Source organism: Centrocercus urophasianus, unplaced genomic scaffold (genome assembly GCF_019232065.1).
Source record: "Centrocercus urophasianus isolate 14NV4802_14NV808 unplaced genomic scaffold, USGS_Curo_1.0 seq_2, whole genome shotgun sequence".
Lineage (NCBI taxonomy): Eukaryota > Metazoa > Chordata > Aves > Galliformes > Phasianidae > Centrocercus > Centrocercus urophasianus.
In genome coordinates, this window is record NW_024884755.1 from 13,302,316 (window position 1) to 13,326,383 (window position 24,068).

Below are 24,068 nucleotides of genomic sequence, written 5' to 3' on the forward strand. Positions count from 1 at the left end.
CTGAGGTTCAAGGGGGCTTGCAGGAGGAGAGGGCAGTTCTTTGTTCTGGCAGATGATTCATTTAGAGAATTTCAGGAAAGGAGTGTGAGCTGGACTTCTTTTTGTTTAGTGCTGCAGTTTCTAAGGAGGTTGATTGTAAAGGTTATGCTTCCAGGCAAGTCCTATTTACTGTGCTGAGTTTTTGCCAGTGGTGATGAAGCCTCAGCTCTTTGTTTTGGATTGTGCTTGTTCAGCCAGAGTAAACTGCTTGTTCTTGGTGTTTGGGGTGCGAGCGGAATGCTCATTCTTGCTCCTACAAGGAGTTCTTTTCCAGAGATCTGACGACAGGGAGGAAAGCCAGGAATTTCCTGACTTCTAATCTGGCTTTGGCATAGATTTTGGCTAAGTTCCTTCTTGCTTTGCCGTTTTCTCTCTGTGCACAGTGGAGATGAGGATCTCTCACAGGGCAGCTGCTTGCAGGGACACAGTGGAATAGAAGTGTTATTTTCATCTAGATGCTTCTTGCTTTTGTTTCTTTCAGGTTACTCTGTTCTGATCCCATGTTTGCCTAGAGTTAATGCTTATGAATTGCAGTCGGGGTAGAGGCAGAGCACCTTAGCGTCGTTTTCTTGGGTACTGTTGGTACCCAACTGATGTTGGCTATAGCACCTATAGATGTGTTTGTGTTCTCACCTCTTCCCTACTTCAATTTGCTGCTATGAATCTTTATTCCCTTCATATTCCAGCCTAGGACTTGCCCTGGTGCCCTTCACACATCCCATTTTAATGCTGTGACCTCCTTGAGTCCTCATACCTGCCCAAAGTATGAAACTCTGTACTAAGACACGCAGCCTAATTTCTGTTCTTTCCTATCCAAGGACAAATGGAGTAGCAGGCCACTGATATGGAGCTGCATGGAATGGATTATCTGGTGTATCAACTTGGTGCTGCTGGGTGGATGAAGTCATGCTCTTTCCTTTTTCTCCACCATCTTTATGAGCTTCTAATCAGGCTCTCACTACTCTTTGCTTATTCCAGCTATGATGCTGTTATGGAGCTGGGTGAGCTCACAAAGCCAGTGGAAGATGTGAATACTTGCTCTCCCTGCAGCTTTAGACTTTTTTCCCGGCCTAACAAGTTCAGTCATATTAACTGAAGGTTTGATGAGAGTCAGAACTGGTCAGTGGAAGCAAAGAAAGAGAGGAGCACAACAAGAGGAGTTGGAGTGACTTCTTGTATCAGCAGGGTACAGTCAGACTGACTCACCTGTACCAGCAGCACACTCAAAGTGTTTAGGCATCTAGCCCCTTTGGAAGTCAAACGTCAACCAAGAGTTATAATAGTATTGCCTTAGCTCCTATTTACACCATGAGGATAACTAGAAGAATTGTAATTTGCTTTGAGACAGCACTGTAGAAGGCCATAGTAATAGTAGCTGCAAGGCTGGAGTAAAGTCTGAGGTTGATGAGAGAATGGAAAAATGTGATTGAAATGCCTGTTTGTCCCCTCTAACTAGAAAATGTCAAGCTTGCTCCCATATAGTTGTTATATTTACTGGAGTTTATAATCATAAAAGATGTCCTACCAAAAATGTTTCATTAGTAACTTTTTTGTGTTGATTTAAAAATATATCGATAGCTGGCCAGATACAACATAAGTGTTTTATTGTTTTGTTCAGTTTTTTTGCTATATTTTCTCTTTTTCAGTATCAGTCTTAGAGAGCTGAAAGCTATCCTTCCCCAAGTAAACTTCAAAGTGAGCAGCATGAAGTTCTTGAAAGATAAATTCGTGGTAATAACCTGTTAATTTTAATCTGTTTTGTATTGTCTGATAAATGTTGATATTTCTGTTCAAGTAACTCTATACCCTTTTTTGTTATTGTGTACAGATAATTACATTATATTCACATTGTTCATTAATTTCTAGTTTTGACTTTGCCTGCATGTAAGTCTTTAAGAAAATACAGACATAACTTTCACTCTCTTTGCAGACACTACTTCATTCTCAGTAAGGGTACAAAACCAAATGTCAGGGTGCAAAACAAAAGGACAAAAAATCCAATTCCCTCTCTTCCCCCCCAGTATTAAAAAGTAATAATCCCCAAATGTAAAAAAAAAGGAAATCAGATGGAATTCAATGTGTGTGATGGTGGCAGCGAAAGTAGAAGTAACTTGTATGCTATGCAAATGCTGTGCAAATTTCATGGAACTCTCAATTCGTTTCATGCAACTTTCTGTTGTAGGAAATAGGTGCTCACAAGGAAGAGCTTAGTTTTGAACAATTTCATTTGTTCTACAAAAAGATCATGTTTGAACAACAGAAATCGGTAAGTTTTTTAATGAGTAGTCTTCATAATGTTAAACTGATTGATTGGAATAAAGAGGGAATGCTATTCTTGTAACAGCAGAAAGCAATATAGTACTGTGCTTGACGTCTGGGCAACAATCACCATCAGCAATTGGCTTAAGAAGATGAATAATGGCATTTCTAGGAATAACTTTTCTTGTGAGATTTTTATGGTAAACAGAACGTCTCCAAATAGAGTTTGGTAATCTCTTTACTGATAGATGCAATGATTTTTCATACTTCTAGTGATTTTGAACCACATCATTCTGTAAATCACTGGGATGTATCCTAAATATCAAATAACAGCAATTGTTCTCCTTTGGCTCATGCTCAGAAATTACAAGCATGCTTCAGGTGGTGCTTGGGCAATATGAATGCGGTGGAATAACTGCCTGACTGTCATTTTCTTGTGTTAATTGCATAGTTTGATAAGGCTGGTGAAACCTGCATATATTTAGGGCCTCTGAAAATTAGGAACTCTTTGCAACTGTGAAGTCAACCTATTTGAAATTACTTGCATGCATGTCTTTACTGATGATGAATGTATTGTTGATTCAACTTCCACTTGTTAAAAACAGAAACATTGAGAATCAGTGCTGTTTCTTTTTGGCAGCAGTGCTTTCTTGTGCAACTTAAAAGTGATGCTGAAATTATTTCGAATTAATAACCTCTGTTTACTGCGAGGATTTTGGGTTTAGTCATGAAAATCTAGTTAATTAGCCTGAGTAGAAAGCTGAAGAGTAAAACACAAAATAAGATTACCTGACTTCTTAGACTCTGGTTATCATCCCGTGTGGATCATTTCAAAGAAATCCTCTGTTTGCTCAACAACTGCTACGATTCAGTTGATAAGTTTCCCGTGATCTCTTGCTAGGTTGCTCCAAGGTGGAAGCAATATAGATTCTAAATTCAAATGAACAAATATGATGGAAGATATGCAATTCAATTTTATGTGGGATATAGAGCAATAAGAGCTCCCCAGAAAATTGACTGGCTGTGTGTGTGAGGTCCTTTATCAATAGCACATTTTCTGCTGCTGGTGTTTGGGCCATCATGAGCCAAAATCTCAGCTGCACGTACAATAGTCAAACCCCAGTTCAAGTCTGTTCCATATTGTAATGATTTTATGACATATTTACGATGAAGTTCATGAAGGCTGATATGCAATTGTCCACCTTGGATGGGATTAGATGGAAAATATCATATTCTCTTATTTTTTATCTTACCTCCTTACCTCTTCTCTCTCCCCACTCTCTCTTTTTTTTTTCTTTAAGATTCTCGATGAATTCAAAAAAGATTCCTCTGTGTTCATTCTTGGGTGAGACTCCTCATTTGTATTATTTCTCCAAGTATACACATGGCTGCAGTGCTGCAAGATGTTTTTTAATTAAATCACAGTTTTTTGTTCCTGTTCTGTAGTAAGTGAAAAGGAAAGATGCATCTTATTGCATTCAGAAAAGTGAATTTATCATGGAAGTACATTCTGAATACTGTTTGGTAAATGTTTTTACTCAGAGGGTGGTGGCGCACTGGAACAGGTTGTCCAGCGAGGTCGTGGATGCCCCTTCCTTGCAGGCATTCAAGGCCAGCCTGGATGTGGCTCTGGGCAGCCTGATCTAGTGGTTGTTGACCCTGCCTGTGGTGGGGGGGATGAAAATAGATGATCTTTGAGATCCTTTTCAACCCAGGCCATTCTGCGATTCATTCTATGATACCTTCTGGCTAGAAAAATGGCATGGATTTGAACAAGGAAATTGACCTACCTTCAGATTTTATTAAAAAGAGACTGGAACTTGTATAGGACAATTTGCTGGAAAAACTTTAATCTGGAGAGCTGTGGTACGCAGGCTTTGCCTGGACTCAAGCAGAATGCTGACACTTGCCTCCTTTTTCAAGAAGGTTTTGCCTTTCACAGTAGATCATCTGAATAATACATGGAAGGAGTTATTTATGGAAGTGGGGCTCTGTGGTAATTCAAAAGAATGATCTCTCCATATGCCTCAAATAAACTTAATACCCCTGTGAAGTGAATGCTGTCCATATGCTACAAAACAGTGAACAGAGATTCAGTACTTTTCTTGGCGAATCACTATCAGAAATATATCAACAATGTAGGAGGTTTAAGGGCTCAAAATGTAGTGATAATACAACATTACAAACCTAATCTAAATTCCACTGTGGTTATAAAAAGTTTCTTAGTGCTAGCTGCACATTTATACTGCAAATGCAAAATAGAAATCCCAGTCATCTTCTGCTGTAACATCTGATGGCACTTTTTCTGTTGTTTCTTTAGCTTCACTTTTTCTTTCTTACTCCTTTTCTTTATTTTTTTTAAGAAATACTGACCGTCCAGATGCTTCAGCAGTTCATCTCCATGACTTTCAGAGGTTTCTCCTACATGAGCAGCAGGTGGGAAAGTTGTAGAAGTTGTGAGTTACTCTTTCTTGAGGTTGTCTCTCAGAATTGCACGTGGCTTTAAAAACAACAACAAAACAACCCACGGAAAAGTTATGTCGTAGTATTACATCTGACATATATCAAATTCTGGGTACTGGAAAGATTTCTCTTTATTCATTGCTACTGAATTTCACAAGAACTATTGTTTATCCATGTAAAGACTCTAAGGGTGCACTAGAGGAAATTAGGATAAATGAGGGTCTTCATTTAGTCATGTAGATAAACAGAAAAGTTTGGAAATAAACACTGCATGGTAGCCTGACCTAGTTAGAGCTGTCACCATGGATTCATCTGGGTATTACCGTGTCCATGGCCCCATTTTGTCAGCTCATAAATAAAAGCTGAGCTGACTGCCTACATTCAAGTTAATTTTCTTTTGAATGAGGCTAGTCTGGTGTTCAATTCCAGCAAGCAGATAACGATGGAGGCAGGAATTAGATCTGTCTTCGTAGTCTTCTGTGATCTTATTTAGCACAGACATTGTGGAAGAAAAATTATAATTCAATATATAGGCCAATCTTCAAGGCTAGACATTGATAAAAGGATATGATGGAGTGACTCTCAGGGGAGTTGGAGCTGACGATCCTTGAGGTCCCTTCCAACCCAAGCCATTCAATGAGTCTGAGACTACTGCTGGAATCAGTCTGTGTTCTGGTTCTCTATCATTATGCCTTTTACATAGTGTGGTATTTTCTAGTCACTGCTAAATTCCAGATTTGCAAATATGATTGAAAATTCAGAGGTGCACTTCCTGTATAAAGTTGCTAGTTTCTATTTCTCTTATTTCACTGTGTTAAAAGGGCATTCAGATTGCACTTAGAAGTGAAAAGAGGTTGTTTAGGCATATACTCACAGGAGGCCACATTTTCCTGTGTGTATGTGTGTATATGTAGTGTGTAAGTCGTGGGCATTCAGTATACATAAATGTACTTGACTGGAAAACTTGTTTCTCTCCTGAGCAACTGCTGAGAAACTCCTTCAATATGTGCATACAACAAAATGCATTGGCAGTAAGATAGCTGAGTGGTTAATTATGTCTATCTGTAGGCCTCCCTGTTATTTATTGAATTTTATATAGCAAATCACCACATCTAAAGCTATTTTCTACTTTATTGTTATAACTTGAAGGAATCTTGGGCACAAGATCTGAGTAAAGTCCGAGAGCGAATGACTGAGTTTGTAGATGACACTATGAGAGAAACTGCTGAACCCTTCCTCTTTGTTGATGAGGTAAGATGATGATGCTTTCTAATAGTTCTTACGAACATTTTTCTTTCACTGCTAGCAATTGGTTTCTTAATGGGTTGGCAGAACCTTTAGGATGCTTCTGCTACATTGTTGGATTTCTTTTAGTCTTGTATGGTCAAAACATTTGAATTCTGTCTCCTTGTATTTTAGTTCCTCACTTACCTTTTCGCAAAAGAGAACAGTATTTGGGATGAGAAATATGATACAATAGATGTGCAGGACATGAATAATCCTTTGTCCCACTACTGGATTTCTTCCTCTCATAACACGTAAGTTACCAGAAGTCCCACTGTTTATCCCCATTCAAGCAGACTTGGCACACGTTAGGAGGAAGTAAAACTTTTAAATTATGATATCCAGAAATGCATTTTCTGGTTGTGTGAGATCTTCCTGAAGTGTGGTGTAAATGTGGCAAAGACAGCTTCTGGGATTCCTTTCTCCTCTTCTTTTACTGTCTTACATAGGGTTTGAGATATGATTGAGCTCTTCTGCAAAAATCCTGAATCCTGTTACAAAATAAGCCTTGAGCTCAAACTGTTCCAGAAATGAAAGATATTGAGTGAGCTTCAATTTTTCCAAGCTCTGACAGACTTTTTGAGGTCATGTTAACATTATTTGTACCTGAACTTAAAAATGCTGTAATGATCCACTTGTCCTGTGGAAAAATTCTGTACTACTGTTATGACTTGAAGAGCATCTGGTTCAGTAGAATCTGGCTATTCTGCAGCAAATTCTTGAAAAAGAAGTCAGTAAAATCAACATACTGCCTTCATAATGGAAGAAAACATTTTGCCTAGTGGGTGAGTGGGAACTGATTGAAATTAATTGCCTGTGTTCTCTTGCAATTTTCCCCTATTCCTTAGATATCTGACAGGAGACCAGCTTCGAAGTGAATCCTCCACTGAAGCTTACGTCAGGTGTCTTAGAATGGGATGCCGATGTATTGAGTGTAAGTAACGAGTTCATGGAGTGGTTTATAACAAGTTCTCCTTATAAGCACTGTTTCTCTTGTTTACTAAAAAAGAACTGAAATAAAGAACTAGGTGGGTTTTTTTTGTTTTTTTTTTTAAATTGAAGTTAGTCACATTCAAACACCTATTCCCTAAGTTCATTTTTGTCATGTCTCACTATTACCCTGTTTACTTGCTTGGTTCTTCTTCCCTTGGAATTCCAAGACAGTCTGTCTAAATCTCATCTCACTGTACACAAGCTATTCAATCTTTGTTTACAGTATGAAAGCATAAGATTTAAATTTGGATTACTTGTTGTTCAGTGTAGATGCATAAAAAGTTTATTGGTCTTCATCATAATACAGACAATCCTAAATCTCCAGATTTTCATAATTTTGTAGCATTTCCCAGCTTGTCTAATTTGCTTGCAAAGCAATTGATATCTTGGTATTGTTCTCCACTAACTCATTATCCTTCTTCTACCCCTGTATTTGTTTATCTTTTTGAAAGGTTTGACTAGAATTTCATGTTATTTCACCAGTTTCTTGATATGCTAGTTTCTTGGTCAACATTTGTAATAATTAACAAGAGGCCCCCTTCAATTTGAGAAGTACAATACCATGTCAAATTAGAGCTTTGGTGTTGAAGTCATCAAAACAAATACGCTCCTAGCTTATTGGGATGTATTTCTCCATGGAAAGCTCATGTAATCTAGTAAAAATACAGGTAGCTGCCTGAGTTTCCCTTTTTCAGATTCCCAGGTAAGAATGCTTTGTGAAAAAAATTGTATATTGTTTTCTTGGTAGTGCTCTTAGTGAACTTAATTGCCTCTCCGAGAAAGATTAATTCAACAAATAGAATATTTTATTAGAACTCAGTGTATGACTCGGTGTGTGAAACCGAAGGACTGGATGTGCACTGTATTGTTTCTACTGCTTGATGTCTTCATTTTTCCTCTCGTCTTTCCTAGTGGACTGCTGGGATGGTCCTGATGGGAAGCCCATCATTTACCATGGATGGACACGGACAACAAAGATCAAATTTGATGATGTAGTGCAGGCAATCAAAGATCATGCTTTTGTTGCATCTGAGTAAGCTTTGATTTATTTTGCTTAATCTTGTTTTTGAATGCTGAGACTTTCCTGAACTATTTCCATCTGTGATTTGAAGAAAAAAGAAATAAAGGAAGAATGAAATCGTAGTCTTCCTCGTTACTGCCAAATATAGATTTTTTTAATTGATTCAGTTTTGAGTAAAGTGAGTACCAGTCTCTTTGCTTAGGTCTTCTTTTATTGAATTGAAATATGAAACTTCAAATTCTGAATAGTATGTCTTAAACTAACAAAAAACAAGAAGTGACAAGCTACTTATCTGTTGGGTTGCTTGTAGGGAAGATGATAGAATTCATTGATCCATAACTCATAATTCCTGAACTGGCAATGTGAGTTTAAATCTGCACTTCTGCTGTGCACTTCTTCTAAACCTCGTGCTGAGATGTCCTTAACAAGAAAATTGGGAATGAGTGAGGGCTACCAGTCTTCTGATTTTTCTCTTTATCAACTGGATGTAGAGGACAAGGATTAATTTCTTAAACACGGGAGGCATACTTGTGTTAATGAAAATTGTAGGGCAAGTTGGTTTCATCAAACCATTAGAGTGGTGTGATGCTTTCCCTACATTCATTAAGGGATAGGCTTCTCAGGAGGAATATCAAAGCATTTTCTGAATGTGCAGGGACAATTATAAAAGCCAAAGCTCATCTGGAGATTAAAGCACTGGGAAATGTGAAGGACAAGAAAAACTTCTGCAAGTAGAACTGCAACAAAAGGAAGATTAAGAAAACTGAGCCTTCTGCTGAATTGGACAGGAGACTTACAGAGAAGATTAAAGTGCTCTATATCTTCTTTGCCTTAGTTTTCAATATTAGAGTCAGAGCACGTGATGTCCAAGGGTAGGCTCACAGAATTAAGTTTGTTTAATTTGTAGAAGAGATTAATGAGAGAGACTGGTTGCTGTCTTCTGACACTTAGGAAATATTTGTCCTTGCCTCTATTCAAAACTTGGTTGGACGAAGCTTTGAGCAGCCTGATCTAACTTAGGAATTGGGCCTTCCTAAAGAAAGGGTTTGGAGTAGGTGGTTTCCAGAGGTACCTTCTGACCGTATCTGTTGTGTGTATAACGTCTCCTTTCGCCATCTTGTTTGCTTTAAAGATTTTCTTTATTTGGGAGTTGAGATAGGGTGGTGTTTTCCTTGCCTTCTCAGTTGGAGCAAGAGGAATGACTTTATTCGTCTGTTTTCTTCAAAGATACCCAGTCATTCTGTCAATTGAAGAGCACTGTAGTGTGGAACAGCAGCGACACATGGCCAAAGTGTTCAAGGAGGTATTTGGGGATCAGCTTTTAATGAAACCTGTTGAGGCTAGTGCAGATCAGCTACCGTCACCAACTCAACTGAAAGAAAAAATCATCATCAAGGTAAGTTTGTATTGTGTGCTAGTAGATAAAGGGGGAAGACAAGCTGGAGCCAGAGTACTTCTTTTGAGTTCGCAGCTTAACCATTGGTTTCTATTGAAGAGACAAGAAACCCCATTCCAATCTGCTGTGTTGGATGGAGTTCTGTAAAAATGCATGCTGAAGTGCTTGCTGGTAGTTTTCTTTACAAGTATCGATAATTTACGTGCAAGATGGAATGTCAGCTCTTTTCTAAAGGTCTTCCGCCTTCTGAAATGCCATTGTTAAATTTTAGCAAGACTTAATTGCTGCAGAGGTTCACAGACTTCTTAAACAATTAGTAGTGGGCTAAAAATATTGAAAGAATGTTCTTGGATAGAAAGCAGGCTTAAGGTCAGCTGTTTTTTCAAAGAATGCCTGACCTTCACATGAAACCTAAAGCATTTGCAGGCTGATATAAGCTGTCAGGATTGCTTGCTTTGCAAACTGCAAAAATTGATTGGTGTTTACTAACTCAGTTTTTACACATACAGTTTTGTGATCCACTTCTTAAAGACTGCAGTGCTTCTCTTGGAAGGCATTCACTGTGAGGGTCTCCTACCTGCTAGGCAATACTGATGTTTTACTTGGTAGTCTAATGCAACAACGTGAGACATATAATTGAAAGAAGTTGTCTTAGATTGAAACTGCAATAGAACTTTTTTGAAAGTTTTTTGAAAGGCAAAATTAGGTGGATAATCTGAGGCTGCTCTTGATCTTTTCACTGAAATAAAAATTGCTTTTTGCCCATGTTTTTGTTTTCCAGCTCTTGTCACAGTACTACGTCCCATGTACTGAACTGCAGAACAAAAGAAACAAGGGTAGATGGGTATAAGCATAGTTCTTTAAAGTAGGACTGGAAATGATAGAACCCCACTGTGAGGTGCAGAAGAGCAGGAAGTAGAAAGTCTAAATTTATGTTTAGTTTTCTCTTTTTTTTCTTTGTTTAAACTGTCTTATTACCATGCAAAGCATAGAAGGGGAATTGTATAGACACATGAATAAATAACGTGACAGATCTGATTTAAAGGGAATTTCAAACTTTGCATGAGAACATCCATATCATTCTTTCCTCTCTAAAACAGCATTGGAGAGTTTTTATAAACAGATCAGCACCTGTCAGTAAGCTAGTTGTGTTATTTGGCTTTTGCCTGGCAAATGTTGTCAGTAAACAGAGTCGATTCCTGCTCTAAGGGCCTGTGGGATTTTTCAGATAAGCCTGTCAAATTGAAGTCTTCCTATAGTAGAGTTTGCAGAACTGAATGTATTTGAGAACTACTACCTATGAGAGGATTAATCTTGTCATTAACTACAATTTAAGTATTTGATATTATCTTTAGCCCCTTGAGCCTCTGTTTTTCATGAGCCCTTTAAAGATAGTAGATATTGCTGAGCCTCACCCTTCAACGTAGCTTGCATTGTGTTGTTTCAGCATGTAGTTAAATGAGAGTGTACTGAAAGCACACTGATCACCTACAGCTATTTCTATTGTACTTTTAAAGAAACAATATTCTTACAAGAAGGAAATTACAGAAGTTGCAACAAGTACTGCTCTCTGATTTTTTTTGTGGTTTGTTTTTTTCGTTTTTTTTGCTCTTCATGCTGTGGCCAGCCTTTTCCTTCTTTTACAGTCTGCTTTCAGAATAGTCCAGCTATTGCAATTTCATCTGCTCAACCTTTTCTCCAAGGATTTGCTCTGTGGGCTGTATTTGATTGCTTTCTTCTCTTTCCTATCATGCCCTGTCATAAGCTTTTCATTGCTGCATTGGGATTGTCTAAAGCGTCATGTCATCATTTTTCATTGAAACTGAGGACTTTTTTCAGTGTGTATATAGCGGGAGTTAGATGTGAAATACTTCTCAAGGGTACTGGCTTGTGCTTTTCTGTCAGCCAAATTGTGTGCTGCATGAAAACCCCATGAACTTTAGTAGCTATGAATTGAGAGCTGTCTTCCCCCACCCCCTACAAGCACTGGTGCTGTTCCTGACCTTGCAGTAACTTGCCCTTCTTGTTCATCCATCTAGTATCTTTCATACTGCTTGAATAAGTTACTTGAATAAGTAATTCTGCTTGGGCTAAATTGTGTAGCACTACTCAGGTCTTTGCTGGGTTTACCTCTTTCTGCACTGGCGTAATAGTGTGCTCCATAGACTAGGATTTAGGTGGCAAGGAGAAAAAGGTAGAACTTAATCCCTTTCCATAAAATATTTCGCTTCCGATAACTTTTGTTCTAGGACAGTGTGCTTCATTTTATTTTTTTGTTTGTTTTGTTTTTGTTCCTTATTTCCTGATCTATGCAGAATCTGTCTTATCTGGTCCTTATTTCTTGTTATGCAAGTGTCCCCTAAGGAATTGTAAGCTTATCAGTTTCTTCATTGCTTGAATGATACCTGTACTATCTTTTAAATCCTTGCTTTGACATTTAAATCTTAAAGATAAATTCCACTACTGTTAAGTAAGGCTTTGTGGAACAGCTGCTGTTCTGGTAATACTATAGAAAGCTGAGCAAAGGAGGGAGATAATTCCAGTAATACTGAGTATGTGAGATTGTGTGATCACCTTTGCATGTAATTCTGTATGACTGTAATTTATACACTGTCTTTTTTTCCTTTTCTTTTTAGCACAAAAAACTGGGGCCAAAGGGAGACATTGATGTCAACCTGGAAGACAAGAAAGAAGAAAAGAAGCAACAAGGAGAACTTTACATGTGGGATGCAATAGAACAGGTACAGCTTATATGATGTTTGCTATGGTTTGCTACTGTGCTGTGTAATACTGGAGGAAGTGTACATGAGTTTTCTTGGTATTTGTATCCTCAGTTCATGATATGATTGAGGGGAAATTTGTTTGGTGCTGGAAATTGTCACTTAGAGTCTGACTGTTATTTTATTAATAAGTTTTAATCTCTCTCAACTTTTAGCAGTGGACTCGGCACTACTGTGCTATTGCTGATGGAAAGCTTTCATTCAGTGATGTCATAGAACAGAATGCAGAGGAGGATCCATCAAAGGTGATGGCTATTTTTTATTACTTGTTTTCTTTTTAATCTCTCATTTTATTGTTAGCAGATATGTATTTCTTATGTTGACATTATTGAAGTTTGAGAGAATCTGTATCTGACAGTATGTGTATCTACAAATAAGTTTTTGAAAAGGGATCTTTGCCAAGTACTCCAGTTCTCTCTGTTTTTAATAAAAAATATATGTTTTTTCCCTTGGCTAATTGAGGACATACAAATGACGAGTACAAAGACAAAGAAAAGTGATTTTGATAGTTAAATTTTAATGCTGATGTATCCAGTCCAAGTTCTTATATGCCTTTGACTAAGTATTATTAATTAGAAATGGACAATAAAAATTCTCATTTTATGGTCTAGGAGGTAAAACGTACTGAACTGCACTTAAAAGAGAAATGGTTCCATGGAAAAATGAAAGAGGGGAGAACAACTGCTGAGAAGCTGCTCCAAGAATATTGTGCTGAAATGGGTGGCAAGGATGGGACATTCCTAGTTAGGGAGAGCGAGGCTTTCCCCAATGATTGCACCCTGTCATTCTGGTATGGTGACTGTCATAAAAACTTTGTACAAATTTTGTTTATCATATTGCGTTGCATAAAAATTTGTATCTTGTAAATATGTGTTTGTATCTGAGAGGAAGTAAGAGAATAAGTAGTTTTTATTTATCAGAATGGTACTGATTGGATTTGACAGAGTATTGCTGCATTGAACTTTGATGCACAGAATAGCGCCTTACAGCAGAGCAGGCTGCACTTGAAGGGTTGCAGTTATCAAGAGGGGACTTTCTGCTCTGATCTATTTTTCCTTTTCTCACATTTCTATTCTTCCGTCAGGATGCAGGATTTGTTACTTCTACAAAAGGCCAAAACTTGATCTGGCATAAATTACAAGTTTCCACACTGATCTGCCATTTCCACGCTCGTGGCCTTTATTAGCAGAGATTTCTCTTTTCAATGAAAATATCCACTGGAGGGAAAATAATAAATAATTCTGCATGATAATTTGTTGGGTGTGGTTTTGGTTTTGGTTTTTTTTTTTGCTCTTTGCTGAGGAGTCTTTGACGTGGATTTCTGAGCCATCAGAGTTGTCAGAAGAAATTCTGAAGGAGTGTTTGCGACATTTTGAACAACTGTGTACTGACAAATAGTATTTTGGGGATTGCGATATCACTTGTCAGGATTTTTGTAGCTGTTGCTGCTTAGGTTATTTTAAGAGATAATACAGATTTCTTGCCTTTTCACAAGTTTACCAAGTAGATAACTATTAATGGGTGAGGAAATGCTTAAGAATAAAAGCTGTTATAATGCCTTTCTTTCCTCTTATCCCCCTCTTTGCTTCTTCAGGAGATCAGGTAGAGTCCAGCACTGCCGTATCCGTTCTTCAAGTGATGGGGACACTGTGAAATACTACCTGACAGACAACGTCACTTTTGATAGCATCTATGATCTCATTCAACACTACAAGGAGGTCCACTTGAGATGTGCTGAATTTGAGCTGCGTCTGACTGACGCTGTGCCCAACCCCAGCCCTCATGAAAATAAAGTGTACGTACAACAGAAGGCAAGCAGCAGGGCTGTGATCCTACAGAGTATTTTGCATTTCTTATATGATCTTGGATTTTTGCTCAGAAGATTCTCCAAATTCAAGAGCATGCCTGAGTGTGGGTTGTTTGTGGATGTTAGAAGAGTAAAACCTCCTTGAGAGATGGCAAATAAGATCACTGACTTTGTCAGAACCTGTTGAAACAGTGCAGACACTGGGAGAGCAATTTTACTAACAACAACTAGAAAAATCAGTGAGAACTGTATTGCTGTGGAAGTGTGTAATCTCTTCCTTCTCTGCTTAGTGATTTATAATACCCATTGGGTTGGGTTAGATATTTAGTAGTTGACTGTGATATAGCAACTGTGCCATATGGAAACTCTTCCCTAATCCTCACTTCCAGCTGACCCTTGTCAGAATTGGTTAGGCTGACTTGGCCCCATGCTAATTGGAAGTAGCATAGCTTGATGTTTATTTCCAGCTGCTATTTACCTGACATAGATCACAGGCAGAGCTTGCTCCTGTTTGATGGGAGAACACTCTCATCACTGCCCTTTGATCTGTTTTCCCTGCAATCAGAAAAAAGAATTCTCCTGTGCTTGAAAAATATAGACCTATGACTTTAAGCTTCTCAATCCGCTGTCCACGTCACCAACCGTGATGTTAAATAACACTGCTCCCAGTGCTGACCCCTGAGGGATGCCACTTGTCGCTGGTCTCCACCTGAACATCGGGCAGCATTTCAAATGCAATCACTGAGCCAGTTCCTTATCCACTGAGTGGTCCATCTGTCAAATCTCATGTCTCTCCCTTTTAGAGTCAATTACCTAGCAGGATTAAGGAAAAGCCCAAATACAGATAAATGAAAATACTGTGTCAAAACTGTGATTGTAACTACTGAAAACTGAATGGCAGATGAGAAATAGAATCGAGTGACTTTGCTTTGTGAAGAAATGCTGATTTATGTTTTATCATTGCAGGGAGGCAAGGTGTTCTGCTGCCTTCTTGATGATTTAATCCAAAACAAGCTGTTGTGTTATTTTGTAATAAGATGCTGTTGTAGATGGCAAGGTGTGGAAAATTGAATGCATAATTCTTCTTGTAGTGTTAGAGATTCTGTTGTTAGTAACGCTACCTGTTAGTGTTACTGAATTACATTAGACAGGCTTTGTAATCCTTTGTGCATTTTGATTCTTGACTGTAGTTGGTACTATAGCAACTTGAGTCGAGGAGAGGCAGAAGACATGCTGATGCGAATTCCTCGAGATGGAGCCTTTCTGATTAGAAAGAGAGATGAGCCTGATTCATTTGCCATGACTTTCAGGTAAGAGAAGTCAGGTATGAATACGTTATTTAATAGCCAGCAGTGTTCTTTTTGTTTGTGTTTTTTTATCTCTCATTTAACAATGGTCTTTTTTGAGTCATAAAATCATGCTGTCAAATTCTGAGTAATTAGTAAGGTGTGAGAAAGTGTACAACAGTAAATTGTCAATGGAATAAACCTTAATAACTTTATGAAAGTATTTGGGCACCAGTTGCCCCTTTTTCCCAGCGCAGAGCTGTGCATGACCCTTCTTTACTTCCTTGATGTTCCCTGCAACAGAGTGCTGTTTTGAACTTCTTTCTGGTGCTGGTTCAGCAATAATTCTAGGTCCTTACCCTTTGGAAATTCCACCCTGTCATCTAACTGACTCAAATCTGTTTGGTATCTGTCAAAACAGCACTGTTCTCTATCTATTTGTAGGCTTTTATTGCCAGGGAAAATATTTTTGAAGCTCTGGTGCCTATAACAATATTAATAAAAAGTATAGAATTACGGTATTCTCCATTGTGCCTTCAAATGAAATTGTGTTTGAGGTGAGTTTGACTCATTGCTTAGGGACAGCAGCAGATCAGCAGCAGTGGATTCCAATGGGACTCTCAGTCTGATTCTAGGCATTTATTTAGTCTGAAAGTGACAGAATACCCCTGTGTAGGTGAACAAAATAGGGAAATTTAATCTAGGCAAAAACATGGATTTTTCCCAAGGCCCTGCACATTGTGGGAAAGTCAGAATATCTTTTGGTGGATTTAATCAAGCAAATGGAATTCTATTTGAATAAAAGATGTTTTGGAAGAGGGAGAAACTATTTCACATGGTTAAGATGCATAAAGCAATTTTGGTCTAGTTTGCAGCACTGGTGCTTTCTCTGTGCCAAGTACCAATACCTTTAACAGCACTTGTACTTGTTTCACAGAGCTGAGGGGAAGGTGAAGCACTTCCGAATTCAGCAAGAAGGTCGCCATTTTGTGCTTGGAACATCAGCCTACTTTGAGAGTTTAGTGGAACTGGTCACATACTATGAGAAGCACCCTCTGTACAGGAAAATGAAACTGCGTTATCCCGTGACTGAGGAGCTGCTGGAGCGCTACAGCACAGTAAGTGATGTCCTTTGTATGAGTGCCAGGTGTTTTAGCAGATGGAGTCCCAAGTCTGGGTCTGGTGGAGCTGGGTTTGGTTCTGGCTATGATAGATGTCCTTCAGGGAAGCTTAAGCAGTCTGTGAAATCAAGATGGTTACGCTGACTTCTCTATAAGTTTTTGAGACATGTGAAGGAAAAAGCTTCATCTTTGTCAATGGAGTGGCTTCTGTTTTCCTCATGATTTGATTAGAAAAGCTCCTCCATGAAGTAGGACATATTGCTCTGTTTTTGATAATAGCCTTACCTGCAGTTGGCCCTCTCTTCTGTTTCTGGAGTAGACAGAAATCTTAAAGATTCTGCTGTGCCTGTCATCCTGTACAGACAGTAGCTTTTACTTCACCACTTTGGAGCTTTCCCAGGGGGGTGTCCTGCTGCCTTTGTGGTAAAAAGTGAGAGGTACCTCTGAAGGCTCACTCTTTGAGATAAGTGTGAGGAGATTTCCCCCAGAGATACCTGTCTGTTTGCTGACTAAAAGGGGAGACCGGATAATTAGCTTAGGATAGATGTCTACTTTTTGGATGGATGTATTTCATGATGAGAGAGCTTCAAACAGGTAACTGACTTGAAAAACCTGAGATGACCTCATCTGTTTTCAAATGTATGGGTGTTGGAAGGTGCAAGAAAAAACAAATTTGCCATCTTTCAGGAAATTCAGGTCTCTTTTTTTTCTGTTCCTTCTGGAGAGGCTAAAAGGGGCAGAAAGAATTTTAGATCTCGTTGTGTTAATATTGCTGTTCAGCTGTGTTCAACTACAGAGATGAGGAGGGAAGCCAGACACCCGTATTATGATCTTCAGTTTGCATCTCTATTGTCAGAAAGGTATTTTTCTAATTTTTGATTACTGTAATTTACCTTTTTTCCTTTTTTCCATTTTTAGGAAAAAGATATAAACTCTCTTTATGATGTCAAGATGTACGTGGAACCCAGTGAAATCACCCCTACAGTGGTATGTTTTAGGAGAGATGGCCTTCATGTTTTCTCTTAGACTTCTGAAAATGATGAGAATTGTTTGTGGATTTCCTGTTATCAGTAATGAAAAGGTTAACTGAAAGTGTTAGGCTGCTTGATTTATGGGGGGACTGGACAGGTGAACTTTTGAAGGGTGTGACTTTTTTTCTAATATCTACTCAAAATTTGTACCGACAATTTCTCTGTGCAAATCTTGTATTGATTCACCCGTAATGGGAATTCAGGCACTTCTTGCTATTTAGTCTGTGGAGGTGGCTTGATTTGTACATGTGCTTATTCAGGTATGCTCCAAAATTTAATAACAAGTGGCACAGCTTACCTTACCTCTAATTCTTGTTATGGTCTCCTACTAGATTCTCCTGAAAGTTCGTCTGATTGTTAATTCAGTGGCTGTAACTTTCTTTCAGTCTTTTTGGCTAATGTATTTACATTGCTACTGAAGAATTTGAGTGCTAATAAATTCAAGGTAAAGTAATTATTTGTTCTACTGAAACTAGATGCCTTCCTAAAGGAAACGTGAGCAGCAGGATAGCTGATGTGGTTTGGAAGTGCAAGCTCTCTGACTGCTTCTTAAGCCTATGTGCTCCAGCTGCATTTGAATACATGGAATGGTGATAGATTGACACTTCACTTTTTTTTTTTTTTTTTCCTACAGTAATTACATTGCAGTGCTCTTCAAAAAACAAACAAAACATTTTTTTTCAAGCTGATACTTGAAAAATAGCAGTTAAGTAGCATTACTTGCTTCCAACAATAGATGTCACTATGGAACTTCAGTACTGCGTTTTCTGAGCTTCACAACAACAAAAAAGGATCCAATTCCACCTTCTCCTCCACCTCTTAAAAAAAATAAAATTGCATTATTGATCATTTTATGACCTGTCCCCCTAGATGACCTGTTTGCTTTGTTTCTCTTAAAGCCTCAGAGAACGGTGAAAGCCTTGTATGACTACAGAGCCAAACGAAGTGATGAATTGAGCTTCTGTCGAGGAGCTCTAATTCATAATGTCACAAAGGAAACTGGAGGCTGGTAAGGACAAAGATTCCTCGTAGGAGAACTTCTAGTGACTTACTGGATGGGAGAGAAAGATTAAACTTTGAGTGGCATGTTTTTAAAAATCTTTGCTTGTTAAATGTGGCCTCATAAATGTTAAAGCTGATATACTAAATGAAAGCAAAAAAACTCAAATGCAAGTCTCCTATTATGTCTTTTGCATTGTTTGGCCCTACAGAACTAACCTCACCTTGCAGAATCTTCATTATGCCAGTGTATCCCCTATTTCTCCTTTACTACTTTCATACTTCCTTAACACTTGTGTGTTATGAGAAGTTCTGCATCTACTATCTTTGTCATCAGTACTGTGTTTCTTTTGCTCTGTTTAGTACTTCTCTGGAATGAAATCCATTTTATTTAGTTGTCAGTATAGTTTCCTTTCATAAGTGGTTTTGTTTCTTAGCTGCCTTGCAAATTGCTTGGGAATCTAATATTTCCCTCTAGTTTCTGCAGGGCAATCAACCACATAATAGTATTTTTAGTACTGGAAGGGGAAATGCCTCTTAAGTCATTAACTGTGGTATACAGTAACTGTAATCCCTCTGAAATGATCTGTTACTACAGTTAATGATCACTTTGTTGGATCTTGCAACTACTTAATCACTTATATTTTTGGTGATTGCCAACTAGAGAAGCCATTGTTGGGTATTAATGACCAATTTCTTGAGGATTGTTTCATAGAATCACGGTATCATTTCTTTATTAATGGCCTGTTGAAACTCTTAACCTATTTTTTTTTCTCTATGTATGCTTTTCTTTTTAAATTCAGGTGGAAGGGGGATTATGGAGAAAAAGTCCAACACTATTTTCCATCCAATTACGTTGAAGACCTGTCATCTGATAATTCTGCTGAGCTTGAAAGCCAGGTGAGGTTTAAGGTTTGTCTGCTGTGTTTTCCTAGAACAAGCTGCCTGCTGGACGTGGAAATCTGGTTTATGGAATTAGGATGCTGTGTTCAAGGGAATGCAGAATAAAGAAATGAATGCATTCTTTGCTGTTCTTTGTGCTGTCAAGCGTTTTTGTCAGGATGTCCATCATGGAAACCTACTCAAGGAGATAACTGATTTGCTTGGATTGTAGGAGGTTCTGTTTTCCTGTGTATTATACCGGTATGGATTTTTATTTCAGATAGCTCATCTAAGCTATAACTTGCCTGAAACTTAGATTTAGTTTGCCTTTTAAATATTAGAGTGCACGTGCTTTCAATGAAAGTAATTAGATTTAGTGGTATTTATTGTTTGTTAATATTCTGTGCAGAAGGCTGTGTCAGCTGTATCTCCTGTTTTTCACAGATTATTGAGGACAATCCATTAGGCTCTCTGTGTCACGGCATATTGGTACTAAATACGTACAATGTGGGTATGTACTTTCTGATTTGTACATGTTGACTCCTGAACTTGCTGTGCTGAAGAGGGTCCCTTGTGTTTAGCATAAAATACTTGGCTTTGAAAACTATTTGTATTCATGTGGCAAATACAATTGATATTATAAAATGTTCTGAGACTAATTATTCCAGCCCCATGAAAGCACTTACTGCAGTGGCCAGGACTTGGCCACTAGTTGTTGCAACAATTCAACAATGACAGCATTAGAAGAACAGCTGGATTTTAGTGTAAACTTCTTGCTACTTACCTAACAGTGAAAATGCCACAAGGGAAACACAAAAAGCCTTTTGTCTTCATTTTGGAACCTAAGAATCCAGAAGATCCATGCGTTGAATTTGCAACTGATAAAGTAGAAGAACTATTTGAATGGTACCAAAGCGTCCGTGAAATCACATGGAAAACTGCAGAAGAGGTATTGTTAAAAATAAACCCCTTTATTGGTTTTTAATATGTAGTGCTGTAAGTTTACAATAGGATTTGTTTTATACTGCTAAACCTTGCTAAGCTCTGTACCTAATCTATGTACCTGTACTACTACTTCCACTTAAAAACATTCTTCAGGACTTCCTTTTCCTTCTCTCATGTATTAATTTACTTTCCTGTTCTCTTTTTTAGTACTTAAGAAGTCTTTGACATGGTCCAAATGCCCTTGTGTTGACTATGCTTAAGTTGACTATACTGTTTTCTTTGCTGTTTCTACTCTTTATTACTGAGTGGGTGTTATGAATGATGGAAAATATTTTTCAGTATTGTGTTGGCTTGTGCTGTTTATCTTTCATCTAGAGCAGCAATATTCCGAGGGTCATCAGAATCCCATTTATAGCAAGCAAGTTAATACCTCAAGCAGTGGGGCCAGCAAATTCAGCAAGGGAAAAAACAGCAGGAACTGCTGTTGAGGGAGGAGAGATGTGGTTCTTATGCCAGGCTTCTGTTTAGAAATAAAAATGAGAAAAAGAGAAACCTGGTCTAGAAAGAAGTGTCTCTAAATGGGTTGTTTTTCATAGCACATCAGTGGCTCTTCAGGAGCTTGGCAGCTTTCTCTCCCTCTGTACATTTAGGGAACTATTAAACAGCCTGCATTCAAAGATGCTTTAAACTCATTTCTGTCAATCAGGAGGCTTTTCTCAGTGTAGCCTCTTGAAATCCTTGCAGCATGGGGAGAGGAAAAAGGCAAGGAAAGGCCTTCTTTGCCAGTACAATTCACAGTCTAAATTTCGGGAAGGAAAAAGTATAATCCTGCAGTATGACACAGACATGTTTTCAGTTTATTTTGGAGATGTGCACATAATGTACATAAAAAGGCTTCCTGTACTTCATTCATTACTAGCTCTCCTGGCTGAGTATCTCTGGTGTGTTATGTCTAACACTGTGGAAGTGCTCCACTGCTATATGGAGCACTGCATACTCTTGAGCTATGTCTGGGAAACCAGTAAATCCCTAAATACAACGACACTTGTGTTTACAGGTTTGGGGTTTTTTCCAAGTCTATTTTAGTTCTTAATGCTGTATTCCTCCTTGCCTTTCTTAGACTTCAATGTAATCTCTGGTTCAGGGAAACATTCTAGCAACTCATTGGCTTCTCTGATTTTCTTTCCTCTTCAGTTCATCTTGTTGAGAGGATTCTTTTGGAAGACTTCCTAATTGCTGCTGCTTCATAATCTCTTGTACCAAAGCTAGTAGCTGTTTGGTATGGGGCTCTTCTAACATTTTCTGTCCTGTAATTGCTTCTTGTGTCTGAAAAGCCTCCAGCCAAAACATCTCTGCTCAGGGCAAGTCTTGCTGATTTCAGTAGCTTCCGGTCTGTGGCTGCAAGGACCTTGGCTCAGCTTCCACATAGCAGGTGCTTACAAACAGGAAAGTATATCGAGGGCTTATAATTGGTGAGGCCTACATGATTGCATGTGATTTTCTATAAGTAACATTTCTAGTTTCATGTGCAAACAGGAAATTACAGGAATGATGCTCTTGAGGATTGAATTTAGCTGTCTGGGACTTACTAACAAGACGTAGGTCCTGCTTAAGATGGTAAATAGAGAGAAACTTCACTATATATTTTGCATTTTTTCCTTCATACATTTGCATTTACATGAGGTATAGAGTCAGGAATCTAATGAAAATGGAGTACAAACAAGATAATATTTTTAAAAATTAAAAAAAAAAATGTTGCCAAGCTTCTGAGTAGGATTGATTAAGGGGACACTCTGAAACACATGCTTTAAAAAAAAAAAAAAAGCACTTGGTTAATCCATTCTCTGAATTGAATACGTTACATCTATGGAAGTGTTTTAAGTATCAAATAAGAATCTGGGCAAAAAAGAATGCATCAGTTTTGTCATTTTATTAGAGTGGAGTTACTGTACCATGTTGCCTAGTGTGTCCATAATCTAAAACTTTATTACATTTTACAGGAGAACAGGAGGAAATACTGGGAAAAGAATCAATTGATTGCCATTGAATTATCTGATCTGGTAATCTACTGCAAGCCAACAAGCAAAACGAAGGACAATTTAGGTATTTTCTTTAATGTTACATCTGAATTTTAACTTTTCTACTAATCTGTACAGATGTTAGTTGAAATTCTGGAAATGGAGATAGAATCTATTCTTTCTCTACTAGAGAATATTGAGCCTCACCCATGGAGAATTTTCAGTGACAGTTTGAATTGTGCAATAGTAGGGGAGCTTGAAGCTGTTCATGCTATCAAGTATCAGGTAAAAGACCCTAATTTATCAGAATTGTTTTGAGCACATATCTCAATCTGTTTTGGTTTAAGTGTGGGACCAAATGCGGAACTAATTAATGGTATGAGACAAACGGGAGGCCATCAATGAGGAGATGAAGGCTTGGGTAATTTCTCATTGTTCTCATTTCCCACACCATGTTTTCGTAGTCAGTGCAATCACAGTAAAGACTTGGAAACTTCTTGGGCTTGGTGAATTTCCTTTAGAAAGGAGGCTTTGAAAGAAGAGATATCTTGAAACTGTCCCAGGTTTCTTACCTAACTGATCAGAGACATCATCTTAATACAGCTTCAGTAAGGAAGTTCTCTAGTTTTACGTCAGGTGTTTTTTTTCTGAGATTAAAAAATCTGGCTGAACATTTGACATTTGTTTGTCAGAACTCTCAAAATGGTTCTGTAGCACCTTTGCCATAGATGTAAGCTGTAGAAATGATATATAGTTCCATAATATAAATGAGAACTAGGATCTACATAAGTGTGCAGATAGAGTCTGACACTGAAATATGTACTTTGTGTTCCAGAGAAGCCAGCAAATGTGCCCTTCCTCCTTAAGTTTCTTTGCAGATGCTTTTAATAAGCTGTCACTGTGGCTAAGACATTGTAATTACACTCGTTGTTTGAAGCATTGGGTAACCCTGGCTGACCCTTTCTTCTCCCCATTTAAACCCAGGAAAAGATGTCTGGTTTAAATGTGTCCTGCAGTGGTCAGAAGTGCATTATTAGCAATGATGAGATAAGAGCATGGCTACAATCTGCCCTGTTGCAAAGCATGTGGCAGGCAGGCAATTTTAACTTTCAGACCTGACATTCAACCAGTCTATTGTGTCTGCATTAAAACAGTACCAATTATTTCATTACAGGACAAAGCAAACCAAAGTAAAACAAAATGTTATTGGAAATAAGGCATAAATGTCAACTTCTTTCTTCCTGTGTAACAGCCCTTTTTTTTCTCTCTCCCTTGTGTAGAAAATCCTGATTTCAAAGAAATTCGTTCCTTTGTGGAAACCAAGGCAGAAAGTATTGTTAAGCAAAAGCCAGTTGAGTTGCTGAAATACAACTTGAAGGGACTGACACGTGTCTATCCTAAAGGACAAAGGGTTGACTCATCAAACTATGACCCATTTCGCCTCTGGCTTTGTGGCTCTCAGATGGTGGCTCTTAACTTTCAGACTCCAGGTAATATTCCCTTTAAAAAGGATTTAGCCCATATTCTATTTCACCACTAATGGAGCCTCTGCCTTCTAGTCACTGTGGCTGTTGTATTTATTTGTAATTCACTGTGAGAAGGGAGATAAAAGAAATAAATCTGAGAATTTGTGAATGTGTGAATCCTCTGTTAAGAGCAGATCCACAAAAAATCAGTCTCTCTATCTCTGAGCCCATTTGTTACCTCTGAAAGGTTTATTCCACTTTGATTTCTTCATGATAAG

At 38.2% G+C, this 24,068-nt stretch overlaps 1 protein-coding gene across 1 annotated transcript in view; it reads left to right on the forward strand.

The window, feature by feature from the left end:
• PLCG2 (phospholipase C gamma 2) overlaps positions 1-24,068 on the forward strand; it is a 58,245-nt gene that overhangs the window by 23,363 nt on the left and 10,814 nt on the right. The window contains 22 exon segments of the mRNA XM_042821349.1: positions 1,686-1,770; positions 2,222-2,305; positions 3,600-3,643; positions 4,662-4,734; positions 5,911-6,012; positions 6,181-6,299; positions 6,894-6,979; positions 7,951-8,071; positions 9,287-9,455; positions 12,092-12,196; positions 12,391-12,480; positions 12,847-13,025; positions 13,830-14,030; positions 15,233-15,352; positions 16,266-16,446; positions 17,368-17,436; positions 18,380-18,489; positions 19,283-19,379; positions 19,806-19,872; positions 20,153-20,310; positions 22,307-22,409; positions 23,605-23,814. Of these exon segments, the coding sequence (XP_042677283.1) occupies positions 1,686-1,770; positions 2,222-2,305; positions 3,600-3,643; positions 4,662-4,734; positions 5,911-6,012; positions 6,181-6,299; positions 6,894-6,979; positions 7,951-8,071; positions 9,287-9,455; positions 12,092-12,196; positions 12,391-12,480; positions 12,847-13,025; positions 13,830-14,030; positions 15,233-15,352; positions 16,266-16,446; positions 17,368-17,436; positions 18,380-18,489; positions 19,283-19,379; positions 19,806-19,872; positions 20,153-20,310; positions 22,307-22,409; positions 23,605-23,814 (2,573 nt within the window).